The 12,580-nt window shown below is 42.3% G+C and overlaps 1 protein-coding gene across 2 annotated transcripts in view; it reads left to right on the top strand.

The window, feature by feature from the left end:
- CARS2 (cysteinyl-tRNA synthetase 2, mitochondrial) overlaps window positions 1-12,580 on the top strand; it is a 40,833-nt gene that overhangs the window by 6,881 nt on the left and 21,372 nt on the right. For both annotated transcript variants that reach the window (XM_051610738.1, XM_051610748.1), the window contains exons 4-8: window positions 2,204-2,275; window positions 2,935-3,040; window positions 3,760-3,843; window positions 6,735-6,864; window positions 9,623-9,756. In XM_051610738.1, the coding sequence (XP_051466698.1) occupies window positions 2,204-2,275; window positions 2,935-3,040; window positions 3,760-3,843; window positions 6,735-6,864; window positions 9,623-9,756 (526 nt within the window). The remainder of the gene's footprint in view (window positions 1-2,203; window positions 2,276-2,934; window positions 3,041-3,759; window positions 3,844-6,734; window positions 6,865-9,622; window positions 9,757-12,580) is intronic.

Genomic DNA, 12,580 nt, shown 5'->3' with positions numbered 1-12,580 from the left:
TTTGAAGTGCCTGCTCTTCTCTGCACATTTTGTTTGGGTGGTCAAGGCCACCTCCTCCATAGCCTGATTTTGTTGTTGGGACCTCTGTACCTGAGTCCCATCGCTGGGGTCTGGAAGAACACTCCAGTCTATAGGCAGAAGCATCCCTTCATTTCTCAGTGCTGAGCATTTTCCTCATTTCATTGCTGGTTAAGCATCTGGTCTGTCTTCACCAGAACTCCTGCCTTGTCCAGGAGCTTGTTACCCACCTGTTCTCTGAAAATCAGACCCCTTAAAGATGCTCCACTAATGAGCTGGAAGAGATGAAACTGGTTGTATTTTGTTAACAGTGCAGTTGTCTGCAAGCTGGAGAGACTGGCAGTGTTACCTCCTCCTCAGTAGGTTGTTCTCAGAGAAGATGTAAAAGCTTGCATTGGAAGCACTGATATCATGCTTTTGATTGCTAGGCCAGGTTTTGCTGTCATGCATCTTTCAAGCACTGGCCTCTTCTGAGTATCTGAGAACAAGTATCTTGTCATGTGCAAGTTGTCTCTTTCCTTTTTGTCAATGGGGCAGAATCTAGTTGGAGGCCTGTGACTAGTGGAGTCCCTCAGGGGTCGGTACTGGGACCGGTGTTGTTCAACATCTTCATCAACGACCTGGATGAGGGCACAGAATGTACCCTCAGCAAGTTTGCTGATGACACCAAGCTGGGAGGAGTGGCTGACACACCAGAAGGCTGTGCTGCCATTCAGAGAGACTTAGACAGGCTGGAGACTTGGGCGGGGAAAAACCTGATGAAGTTTAACAAGAGCAAGTGTAGAGTTTTGCATTTGGGGAAGAAAAACGCCATGCACCAGTACAGGTTGGGGGCTGACCTGCTGGAGAGCAGTGTAGGTGAAAGGGATCTGGGGGTCCTGGTAGACAGGAGGATGACCATGAGCCAGCAATGTGCCCTTGTGGCTAAGAAGGCCAATGGCATCCTGGGGTGTATTAGAAAGGGTGTGGTTAGTAGGTCAAGAGAGGTTCTCCTCCCCCTCTATTCTGCATTGGTGAGGCCACATCTGGAATATTGTGTCCAGTTCTGAGCCCCTCAGTTCAAGAAGGACAGGGAAGTGCTTGAAAGAGTCCAGCGCAGAGCCACAAGGATGATTAAGGGAGTGGAACATCTCCCTTATGAGGAAAGGCTGAGGGAGCTGGGTCTCTTTAGTTTGGAGAAAAGGAGACTGAGGGGGGACCTCATCAATGTTTACAAATATGTAAAGGGTGAGTGTCAAGACGATGGAGTTAAGCTTTTTTCGGTGATGACCAGTGATAGGACAAGGAGTAATGGATACAAGTTGGAGCATAGGAGGTTTAAGATGAATATCAGGAAAAATTTTTTCACTGTAAGAGTGACAGAGCACTGGAACAGGCTGCCCAGAGAGGTTGTGGAGTCTCCTTCTCTGGAGACATTCAAAACCCGCCTGGACGCCTTCCTGTGTGATGTACTCTAGGTGACCCTGCTCTGGCAGGGGGGTTGGACTAGATGATCTTTCGAGGTCCCTTCCAACCCCTAGGATTCTATGATTCTATGATTCTTTTGAGTTGCACTTTCTTGTTACTTCTGGGAGGATTGCTGTTCCTGTCTGTCACCCCATGAATGAGAGATGTGGAGAAGGTGCTTGAGAAATGCTGCACTAGGCAAAGCGTGGGACTGACTTTCAGCTCATTTCCCCTGATTGTACCGAGATCTATGAGTAACTGTGATTGGCTGAAACAGCTTAGTTCTCTTAATCACTGAATATTAGTATCCTGTCTCATCCTGCAAGTCTCTGATCTGTCTTTCTGACATGTAGGTGGTATTGGTGTCCCCTGCCAATAAATTCAATGAATTTCACGTCCCATGTACTCTAGTATATCTTCTCACTGGAAATACAAGGCCCTCTCAAGAGGAAAATAATGAGGGAAGGAAGGAGTTTGTTATTTTAATCTTTGGTTGCTTTCTCTTAGAATATATGTATTAATACTTTGGCAACTGAGAAGCATAAATTAAATACTCCTTTAAAGTTATTTACAACTTGCATCTCCTTCCCATGAATGTTAGATGAACAGGCCTTTCTGACCCCTTACCTTGGGGGTCTCTAAGTCTTCCAATTAGCTACTAAATGTCTGATAAAAGACTGCAGTATTTTAGATTAGTAAATCATAAATCAAAGTAATCATCTGCTTCTCTCTTTTTCAGATGAATATATCACCAGTAGCTCTGGCTCGTATTTATGAAGAGGACTTTAAACAAGATATGGCTGCCTTAAAGGTACAGATACTTGAGCTTCTAAATTTTAAGAGGATTTTAAAGCAATTATTTTGAAAAGGAATCTGGTTTTGACAGTTTGATCTGAAAAAATAAATTGATTTCTTGTGTGATGAAGTGTTGCTTGGAAACTGAGTACTAATTTACTTTGTCCATCTTCTGGAAATACTCTTCTGGATATTGAACACCTTTTGAGTAAGGAAAGTGGGGGGAGAAGGGGGGAGGGAGAAGCAAACCCTGGCTTTAGAATGAACAAGTTGAATTTCTTTGGGAGCATGAATTGTTTTCCCCATGCAACAGAGCCTTGGTTCACATATAATACACATTTACTACAATGCAGAAATAGCCTGATCTAAAGCAACATTAAGTATTCTTTCACTGACTTCAGGTGACTTTGCTTCTTGCCCAGAGTACTTGTCAGAAGCAGGAGGTAAGCCACTGGGAAAAATTGCTGGGTTTTGGGGTTTTTTTGCCACCCCTCAATTTTTTGTGTGTGTATAATCTTAAATGCTGCTTACGACCTTTATATGATACTTGACATTTTTTTTTTTTAAGGTAAAATTGAGGAGAGTGTTCTTTAAAGTTCCTTTCTTAGAGTGAAGGGACAAGTCAGCAGTGTCTTTCAGACAGGCTATTGACATGTTGCTCTTCTTTTGTTTAAGGTCCTTCCTCCTACGGTATATATGAGAGTGACTGACAATATTCCTCAGATAATTTCCTTTATAAAAACAATAATTGCTAATGGACAAGCTTATGTAACCTCACAAGGTAAGACTTAAAGCAAGACCACTCCTTTTTCAGCACACGCACAGGAAATCAGTGCTCTTAGTAATCCTGTTTTGGGATCAGATGAGACACCCTGTGCCAGGCTTTCTTCCTGTTGATTAACAGTCGGGGTGTGAGCAACTCGTTTGTGGTGACATGAATAAACAGAACAACTCTTACTCAATTTCTAAGTTAAATTAAGCTCATTACTTAATATAATTGTTTATGCTAATGAACTGCTATCTAAGCTCCTGTGGGGAAGTCCTGGCCTGGCTTCTGCAGGTGAGCTGGGGGAACCACTTAGCTCTAAACAGGAGGTGGGTATCTCCTGTGTGCTGTAAAAGATGTGCCTGCAAAGCATAATGTGTGGATCTCTTTATGGCAGAGCTGGTGGTTGTAGAAGCATTTGAGTGCATTATAACTGGAGTAGCAGGAGGCTACATTTCAGAGAAGGGATTGCTGATTGTGCATGTGCATGCAGGGGAGAACCTGGGGAGATCTTCAGAATATGAAGTTTTTCCAATGTGCAGAATGAGCATGTGCAGTGAGGTTACTGAAAAGCTGGTAACATGGGAACATTTGCTACTGCTTTTACAGTATTTCTGAATTCCAAATGGGAGCTGAAGGGCATTTTATTTTGGTTTGTTTTCAGGGAAATAATATCTCATCATCGTGAATGTGCCCCATCTTTGCTATAGAACTAAACATTTCTTTTCTATTAGGCAACGTTTATTTTGATGTTAAGTCTTGGGGAAAAAGATACGGAGTATTAACTACTATTTATCCTGATACCCAAGATGAAGCAGGTAAGTTCATGGCACCAACCTTTTTGTACTGACACATTGTTTGCACTCATGATGTATCTATGCATAAACTTTAATTCAACAGTTTGAAACGGTTTTTTAACCTGTTGCATATAGCCAGCTTTTTGGTTAGTTAAGGTCTCATTTTAAAAAAAAAATACTAAAATAATTATTTATTGAGGCACTCACTGTTTCCAGTGCAAGAGGAAACTTGGTGGTCTCTCTTCATACTCCGTACCCTTTATACCTTTGTTCTGGTACTCTCAAACAATGAAGATTCTTAGTATTACATACTTGGGAGTGGCACATACAAACTTCATAATGAGGTGATGGTCTCAGCCATCGTGCTTGCCAGCAGTGAGATATTCAAGAGTAAATGCAGGGAGATGTCATGTACCGCCTTCTTGTTGGGGCAGTAGCACCCTGCTGGTGCATGCTAACCAGATGAATTTGCTTCTTTCATTATTTACAACTGAGCTACTGCTAAACAGCCTATTTATGTGAGAGTGAGTGATCTCCTTATAGGCTGTGCTAAAGCAGGCCTGTGCCCTTGGCTGGGTTGGGTTTTTTGCTGTGGTTGTCTGGCTCCTGAGCAGGATTGCTGAGCTGCTGTGTAGTTTCTGTAACTTGGGTCTGATCAGGTCTCTCTCTGCTTTGGAGGATTTGATGCAGATCTCCTGCATCCTGTGCACAGTTCAATATTTCTTAATTAAAAAAAAAATGTGTTTGCAATTACTGAAAATGCCTGGCAGGCCAATGCTGAGGTGAATTGCAGCCAGAAGCTTCTCTCAGCTCCACTCTGGAGTTGTTTCAGCATTACAACTCACAGAGGGAATGCATTTTGTCAACAGTCATTTTGAGATAGTTACTGACTGCAGAGACAGCCAACAGCCTTCTGGGCTGCATTAGGAAGAGCGTTGCCTGTAGGTCAGTGGAGGTGATTCTTCCTCTCTGCTCAGCACTGGTGAGATGTGCCTGGAGTGCCGGGTTTAGTGCTGGGATTCCCAGTACAAGAGAGATATGGACATACTGGAGAGAGCCCAGCAGAGAACCACAAATACAATGGAGGTACTGGAGTATCTTTAATATGAAGAAAGGCTGAGAGAGATGGGACTGCTCAGCCTGGAGAAGAGAATGCTCAGGGGCATCTTACCTATATGTACCAATACCTGATGGGGAGAGTAAAGAAGAGGCAGACTCTTCTCAGGTGTGCCTAGTGATAGGATGAGAGGCAATGGGCACAACATGAAACACAGGAAATTCCACTTAAACCTAATAAAAGCCTTTTTTACTCTGAGGATGGTTAACACAAGGATATGTTGCTCTGAGAAGCTCTGGAGTCTCCATCTTTGGAGATACTCAAAACTTAACTGGACATGGTCCTGGGCTGTCTCCTGTCACTGAACCTGTCCTGAGCAGGGGATTGGAGTAGGAAATCTCCAGACATGCTTTCCAGCCTAAACTGTGACTGATGATGTGTTTTGCTCTGTTTATCCTCAAGTGACTTACAACTGAATGTACTTTTTGACTGTTGTTTTGATTAGAATTGAGAAGGTGAAGAGAGTACTTCTGTGTAGCAGTATACTCAAAAAAAGGCTAAAGAGGGAGGGAGTCAACAGATTCTTGTCAGCTGGAGCTGAAAAAGTAGCAAAAGAGCCAAGATGAAGATTCAGTGTCTAAAACTAGGGCTGTATCTTATCAATTTTGAATGATGAAGCAGGTGTAATGGAGTTTTGTAATGTGCTTCCCTTAATATTGCATGATGTTCCGAATAAAAACTGACTCTAATATCAATAAAGTACAAGCAGAATGGCTCAAGAAAAATGACCATCTAATAGATCTCCCAAAATAACTGTGAATCATCATTAAAATGTGTTGATGCCGGAGTGTTCCGGGATTTGGTTCTGACCCAGTCATACACCATGGTTTTGTTAGCGGTCTGAAATAAGTGGAGGAAAGAAAGAAATGTAGTGTCAACTGCTGATAAGAGATGAGTGGTGGTAGTTAAGGGAACTTAAAATGATATGAGTTGCTTGTCATGCTGGATCCCTTTGAGTCAAGTAAGTACATTGTTCCACGTCAGTCAAATGCCAGGTCACGTATTTGTCAGGAAAAAAATGCAGAGTCCAGAACCCTGTTCTGTAGTTCTTGCTGGGGAGGGGTGTGAGTCCAGCTGGGGGTTAGGAGCCAGCAGAGACGACGTCCTCTGCAGAACTGTGACAAAAAGGGCTACATCCTTGGCTGTGTAGTGGAGGAACCAACAAATAGACCTGTGGAGGAGACCTTTGTAGAGAAGCCTTTGATAAAACTGGCACCAAAAGGTTTATACTGTCCGAGAATAAGTTTGATTCTCATCTCCACGCTCTTTTTGGTTTTATAGTGTTTCAATATAGAATTCTGTCCAGAGAAAAAATTGTGGGCTGTTGGTTGGATTTTTTTGTGTGTGTGGTTTTTTTTTTGGTTGTTTTTTTTTTTTGTTTGGTTGGTTTGGTTTGGTTTTTTGGGGTTTTTTTTGTGTGAGGTTTTAGTTTAGGTTGTTTCTGTTATCTTTTTTGCTGCGGTCCAGTCTGTCCTGGGAAGCTGACTGGTAAGTATCTAAATGAATGGTGTAAAACCAGAGGAGGCCGAAAGGACTTAAAGGATAGAATGTATTAAAGAATCTTGAATCCATATTGTTAGCTTGCAGAAATCTAATCCAACATATTATTATTTTTTTTTTCAAATGGTTGATTGAGAAACTGGAAACCCTGTATAAGGGGGAAGGGAGGAAAGATGCAAAAGTTGAGCAAAAGAGATAAAAATCACACTAGTTCACTCAATGCACATTTCCACTTGCTTCCATTTGCTCATTTTTTTTTCCTTTGAGGCATTAATAAATTGCTTGTTCTTGGCAGTTCATACTGATAAACGACACAGTAAAGATTTTGCCTTGTGGAAGGCTGCCAAACCTCAAGAGCTATCTTGGACTTCTCCCTGGGGAAAAGGAAGACCTGGATGGCACATTGAGTGTTCCACAATATCAAGGTCAGATTTCTTGGATTTTAAATCCTAGTGCTGATTTTTCTTTTCAGTCACAGTACAGTGGTAGCAGCAGTATTGAGAGTGTTTTTTTCTGATTACTAGAAAACATCAGTTTTAATGTGAATACTTTGTGCAATTTGAGATGTCATGTGTGGCCCAAAAAAACTCTGCTCCACCGTAATGGTGTAGCTCTCTTGCTGTGTGTGAACACCTTCTTTTGAGCAGACTTGGATATTTAAGATATGTCATCAAGGATCTCACAGTTGATTAGCAAGTATTTTAACTTGAACTGACTAACTAAAGTTTTAGTGAAAGTTATAGTATCTCATTTATTTGCCTCCCTTCCACTTCCTGCAGTCTCCATCAGACCTAGTCCAGCATGTAGTGCTGTGTCAGGAAAACAGGTTGTGGGATTCCATCCTGACTCCAGCAAATGTATGAGGTCTTGCTGGCCTTATTTTAACAGTAGCTGTGGTTGTTCATGCTAAACATCTTTTACTCAGCTTTCTTGAAAAATCAGCCACAGTATGAAATAGCCTGGTTTCTCTGTGGCAGTGAATTCTGTGTGCGTGATGCAAATTGCATTTAGTAGCATTTTGGTTGTAGTTGGTTTAAATTAATTTGCTTTTAATTTGGGGTTTTAGTTTCTCCACAGGATGGGTAGCATTTTGTCCTACACTCTATTGACTTATGACCTGTTAATTTGTGCAATGAAAAAAGAAATTCTGTCTCTTCACTGCTGGGAGATTAATAGTGGTACTTAGTTTTGCATTAGTCTCAAGTCTTTTTTGGAAGCTAATAGCAAATTATATAGATCTAGCCCTGTTTAACTTGAGAGTTTGCAAACCAAGCAGAAAGTAGAGGGAACAGGTGCTTTAGGTTTCTCTTTCAGATGCTTTTCTGGTGGACCTGGGGTCACTAGTCATTACTACCCGATTGTGAAAAGCCTTTATAATAGTGATTTTCTGTCTGTAGTTTCAGCACTGTGGAACAGTTCTTAAAGCAACAGAAGTGCACAAAACCATGGTGTATTTGAAATGCAACCTGTGATGGAAGTGCACACTAGATAAAGAAGTGCCAGGCCATTACAGAATGGCCTATCTGCTGATTTAGTGCTGTTAATAGTCTGCATTTCTTTCTGTAAAAACTTATTTTACTGCAGCTGGATGAGGCTCCTGGCATGTAAGTATGAGTTGACCCATGCAGAGCATAAGTGTAGTAATCTTGGACTGTGAAACAGGGAGAGCTTATTTTGGTAGGTTACCTAAAGTGTTTTGCTGTCCCATTCAGCTGCCCAAGGCCCATTTTAACCAATAGCTACTTACCTGCCTGTTTTGCAAAAGATCTCAAAGCACTCTAGGTAAGCTAGGTGAAGTGATTTTGCAAGGACCTTGAAGCATGCCTGGGGAAGATAAGTGAGGAGCTTGTTGGTCTCCAGTGCAGCCCTGGAGGAGGGAACCACCTGTGGTGACTTAGGTCTGATCTCCTATCTGGAGTCCCGTTCTGGTGAGATGGGCTGCTCTTCCTGCCCCTGCTTGGTCTCTCCTTTCTTCCTAGCTCTTAATGGTTTTCTGGGAGGGAACATCAGGTGGCCAGTACTCCTTTGTAGATGGCGCAAGGGAGGGCATGAGCTGGGGCCAGTCCTGGGAAGATCTCTGCTTAAGCTCGTTTTGGAGCAGACAGGAGGAAGCAGAGTGGTATGAGCTTGGGAAATGGCAAGAGCTGGTCTTTCTTCCCTCCTCTCTTCTCCTTGTTTTCTTGTCTTTCAGTGCCCCAAAAGCTTGTGCAGAGCCATCATGAGTCAAGATGTTCTGTCCCAAAAAAGGACAAAAGTTTTAATATCAAGCCAGCTTTCAGGAGAGACTTGTTAGAATGACATACAGGAAGACTGTGTGTGTCTGTGCACACAAGTGTGTGGGGCTTGCCTTTTGTTTTCTACTTGTGTAGACCTTGCATCTTCCCCAGCTTGAGTGTCCCTGGTTTCTGTGCAGTTAGTGTTGTTTTACCTCGCTGTGGTTAGTTAAGTGTTGTCTTTGTTTGACAGATGTGCAAATTGAAGTTATTAACTTAGGCAACATGACCTAGCAAGGGACAGTGGGCAGAGTATAGCAGCCTTGACTTATGGTATTTTACCAGAAAGGGTCTAGGTCTGCCCCGTAGCCACATGAGTAACTTGCTTCCAGCCACCAGTGTTTGCAGAGAGGTCTGTGCCATGCAAACCCATGGGGGACCCATGCAGATGCAGCTGTTCTACTGGGATGAGAGGAATGGCCCTGGGAGATCAGGGGCACTGGCACTTCCTTTTGACATTATAATAATGTAGGACTAAGCATTTTTCTACCATGACTGTGTACAGTATCGCTTGAATTCTTACAGAAAAAGTACAAGATAAAGAATAATACCACACTTACAGAAGTGTACATTGCTTCAGAGTTGTTTGGCTTGCGGATGAAGGCAGCTGTCTGATACTGAAACTGTAGCAGAACAAGGAAAGGAGTTGTCCTGCTTGCCATTCTTTAATCTAAGTTAGAAAAAGAATCGCTTCTACTAAGGGGAGTTAATTGTGGGCAGATAAGGGTCCTGTCCATACAAGTTCTGTTGCAGTTTTGGTATCTAAGATCCGTGTAAAGTCTTGTTTTAAAACTGCAATCATTACATTTTACCCTTAAATTTATGTTGTTTCATCTTACTCTTTTCTGTATTTCTTTCACAAAAAGCTTTTGTAGTGTTCTACTTACCGATCAGGAAAATATTGTTACAGTGCAGTGTTTGGAAAGCAACTGGACATCCATACCGGTGGAATAGATCTTGCATTTCCTCATCATGAAAATGAAATTGCACAGTGTGAGGTGTATCATCAGTGTGAGCAATGGGGAAATTACTTTTTGCATTCTGGTAAGTAAAGATATTAATTACCTAAGATGCCTGTAGACATTATACTTTATTTTTTTTTTAAGTTTGGCATTTGTGTGGTATGAAGTGTGAGGGAAACCTTCTAAGCAAATGGTCTGCTACAGTGACCAAATTCCTGGCTTAAGTGAAGAGAGATAAATGAGAGTGAATCTTGAAACTGTAGAATGAATGCCTTTATTAATAAAGCAGTTACAAGAAAATATTCCTGAATTTCATCTGGGGAAATCTCCAAATAATGACAGTGTATGCATTGCGCATGTGTTCACTCCTACTTAAAAATGTGGAAAGAAGAGTTTTTTCCTGTATAATCTCATTCACTTTCATTGGCATTTCCTCAAAATTTGAGGGTACTCTTTGTCACAGGTGTTCTTTCTAAATTGTGTTTTGGCTGTAGCAGTTTGGCAGGACTGTTCTGTAACAGTCGTGCAGGAGGAGGGTGAAAATACTTGGTATTTTCTGTATGTGCTTATGTAGTCCTCCTAAACCCAGAAATTTCTGTTGTCCTAGAACCCCAGAACCCTGGCAGGTGAAGGCAGGTGGGTAGGTAGCTGATTGTAACATTTTAAAAGCCTTGAGAATCATAGAATGCCAGGTTGGAAGGGACCTCAAGGATCATCTGCTGTAACCTTTCTAGGTACTACTATCGTTTATATGAGATGGCTCAGCAGCCTGTCAAGCTGAGACTTAAAACTGTCCAACGTGGGGGAATCTACTGCTTCCCTTGTGAGACTATTCCAATGTTTGACTGTCCTCATGGTGAAAAATTTACCTCTTGTGTCCAATCAGAATCTCCCCAGGAGCAACTTGTGCCCATTACCCCTTGTGTTTTCCATGTGACTCCTTGTAAACAGGGAGTCTCCTTCTTCTTTGTAGCCACCCTTTAAGTACTGGAACATGGTAATAAGGTGTCCCCTAGGCCTTTTTCTTCTCAAGGCTGAATAAACCCAGTTTTCTTAGTGTCTTCTCATAGAGCAAGTTCTCCAGTCCTCTGATCATCTTTGTGGCCCTTCTCTGGACCCTCTCCAGTCTGTTTGCATCCTTTTTGTAGAGCAGGGACCAAAAATGAATGCAGTACTCCAGGTGGGGTCTGACAAGCGCTGAGTAGAGCGGGTTGATGACTTCTTTATCTCTGCTGATGATGCACTTGTTGATGCAGGCCAGCATCCTGTTGGCTTTCTCTGCCACTGCAGCAGCACACTGGTCACTCATGTTGAGCCTGTTATCCACCAAGACTCCCAGGTCCCTTTCCACAGGGCTGCTCTCCAGCCAGGTGGATCCCAGTCTGAACTGCACTCCTAGGTGAGGAGAGTAGAGTAGGCCAGTGTTTTCCAGTGTCTCAGTACCAGTTGCTTGTGGGTTTAAAAAGTTTTCAGTAGCATGCAGAATAAAATACCCTGTGTCTGTAAATACAGTGAAAGGCTTTTGATAATGTTAAATAAAGACATCTGTACTACTGGAAAACAGGAATGGAGAGAATGCTAAGATACATGAACTGATGAACCACCATAGCTCACAAAGTTGTGATCCTGCAGAGAAATGTTAGAGCTGGAGTGTTTTGTGTGGTCTGAAATGTGGGGGAAGGCTTGTGGGCGTTTATTGCAGCAGCCACCACTGGATGTTCTGTGTGTGTGCAGTGCACATACCTGTAACTATTTAAATTTTCATGGAAAGCCTTTTTATCCACCAGTAGCGTTATGCCTAGTGAGGGATATGAGGAACAAGATTCATGCTGAAGACCAAATGAGCCAGATGCTTTGATCTGTTCTGATCAGTGAGGTTGCTGGTGGGTAGAGACAAGGAGGTCTGTGACATCCATGGGCTACCTAAAGACTAAGTCACCCCTCGGCTCTGTAGAAAAGTGGAGACATTGAGTCTCATCATGTGGTTCCTTAACTCCTGACTATTGAATTCTGGTTTCAGTTCCCAGTATAGAGCCTGTTGCCATTGTCCAGAGGCTGGTACACCCTCCAGGGTGTGCTTTTGTTCCTGGAGTGTGGGGAAATGCTGTGAACTTGCACTGAGATGCACTGGATACTGCCAGGTGGAGCCTTCTATGGAAAACCGGTGACTTTTCAAGCTTGGAATTGAAGCTGTAGGCAAAATATTTTTTGAAACTAACTGAATAAAGAGGAGTAAATTTTTCTTAAAAAAAAAAAAGTGGGGATGGGGAGAAAAGAAAATAACTTAATTCCAAGGGCAGTTTGTACACTGAGGTTCTCTAGGAGCTGACAGATTACTTTCATTAAGTCAAAAAATGTTGCTGGAGGACGATAGCGTGAATTATTTAGGGCAGATGAATCAGCTTCAGAAACAATTTATTCTGGTAACAGACTTCAGAATTTCAGCAGGCTTAGAATTGGAGGAGCAATCCCCATTAGAGGAAGAAAATCCCTGCACTGAGGATAAATCTCCTCATAAGGACCTTATTTTTAGACTACTTGTACTCTGGGAAGAGCGCCAAGCCAAAGTTATGAAAATCCTTGTATTTTGTGATTCTTTAATGAAATCATTCTGAATGCTGAAGCTGTTGAAGAGGAATATTATTTCAAATTCAGATGTTACCTGAACCTCATTAGGAAAACACAGTGGAACTCTTTTAAGCTCAGCTGCTTAAAGTTAAGTAAGTCAATATTTAGGCACCCTTGCAAAAGAAAAAAAGTAACAATTCTACCCAGGCTCTTCCCCTTCTCCTGGGAGAAGTTTGTCTCTGGGTTTTTCTTAACTCACAAGAATTGCAGGTGTCCATTGCCTCTGATGGCACAAATGTTCTTACTGAGGGCTCTGACTTCAACCACGCAGTGGTGAA

This window comes from Apus apus, chromosome 1, assembly GCF_020740795.1.
Source record: "Apus apus isolate bApuApu2 chromosome 1, bApuApu2.pri.cur, whole genome shotgun sequence".
NCBI classification, from domain to species: Eukaryota; Metazoa; Chordata; class Aves; order Apodiformes; family Apodidae; genus Apus; species Apus apus.
This window is presented reverse-complemented; position numbering and strand designations above follow the sequence as displayed.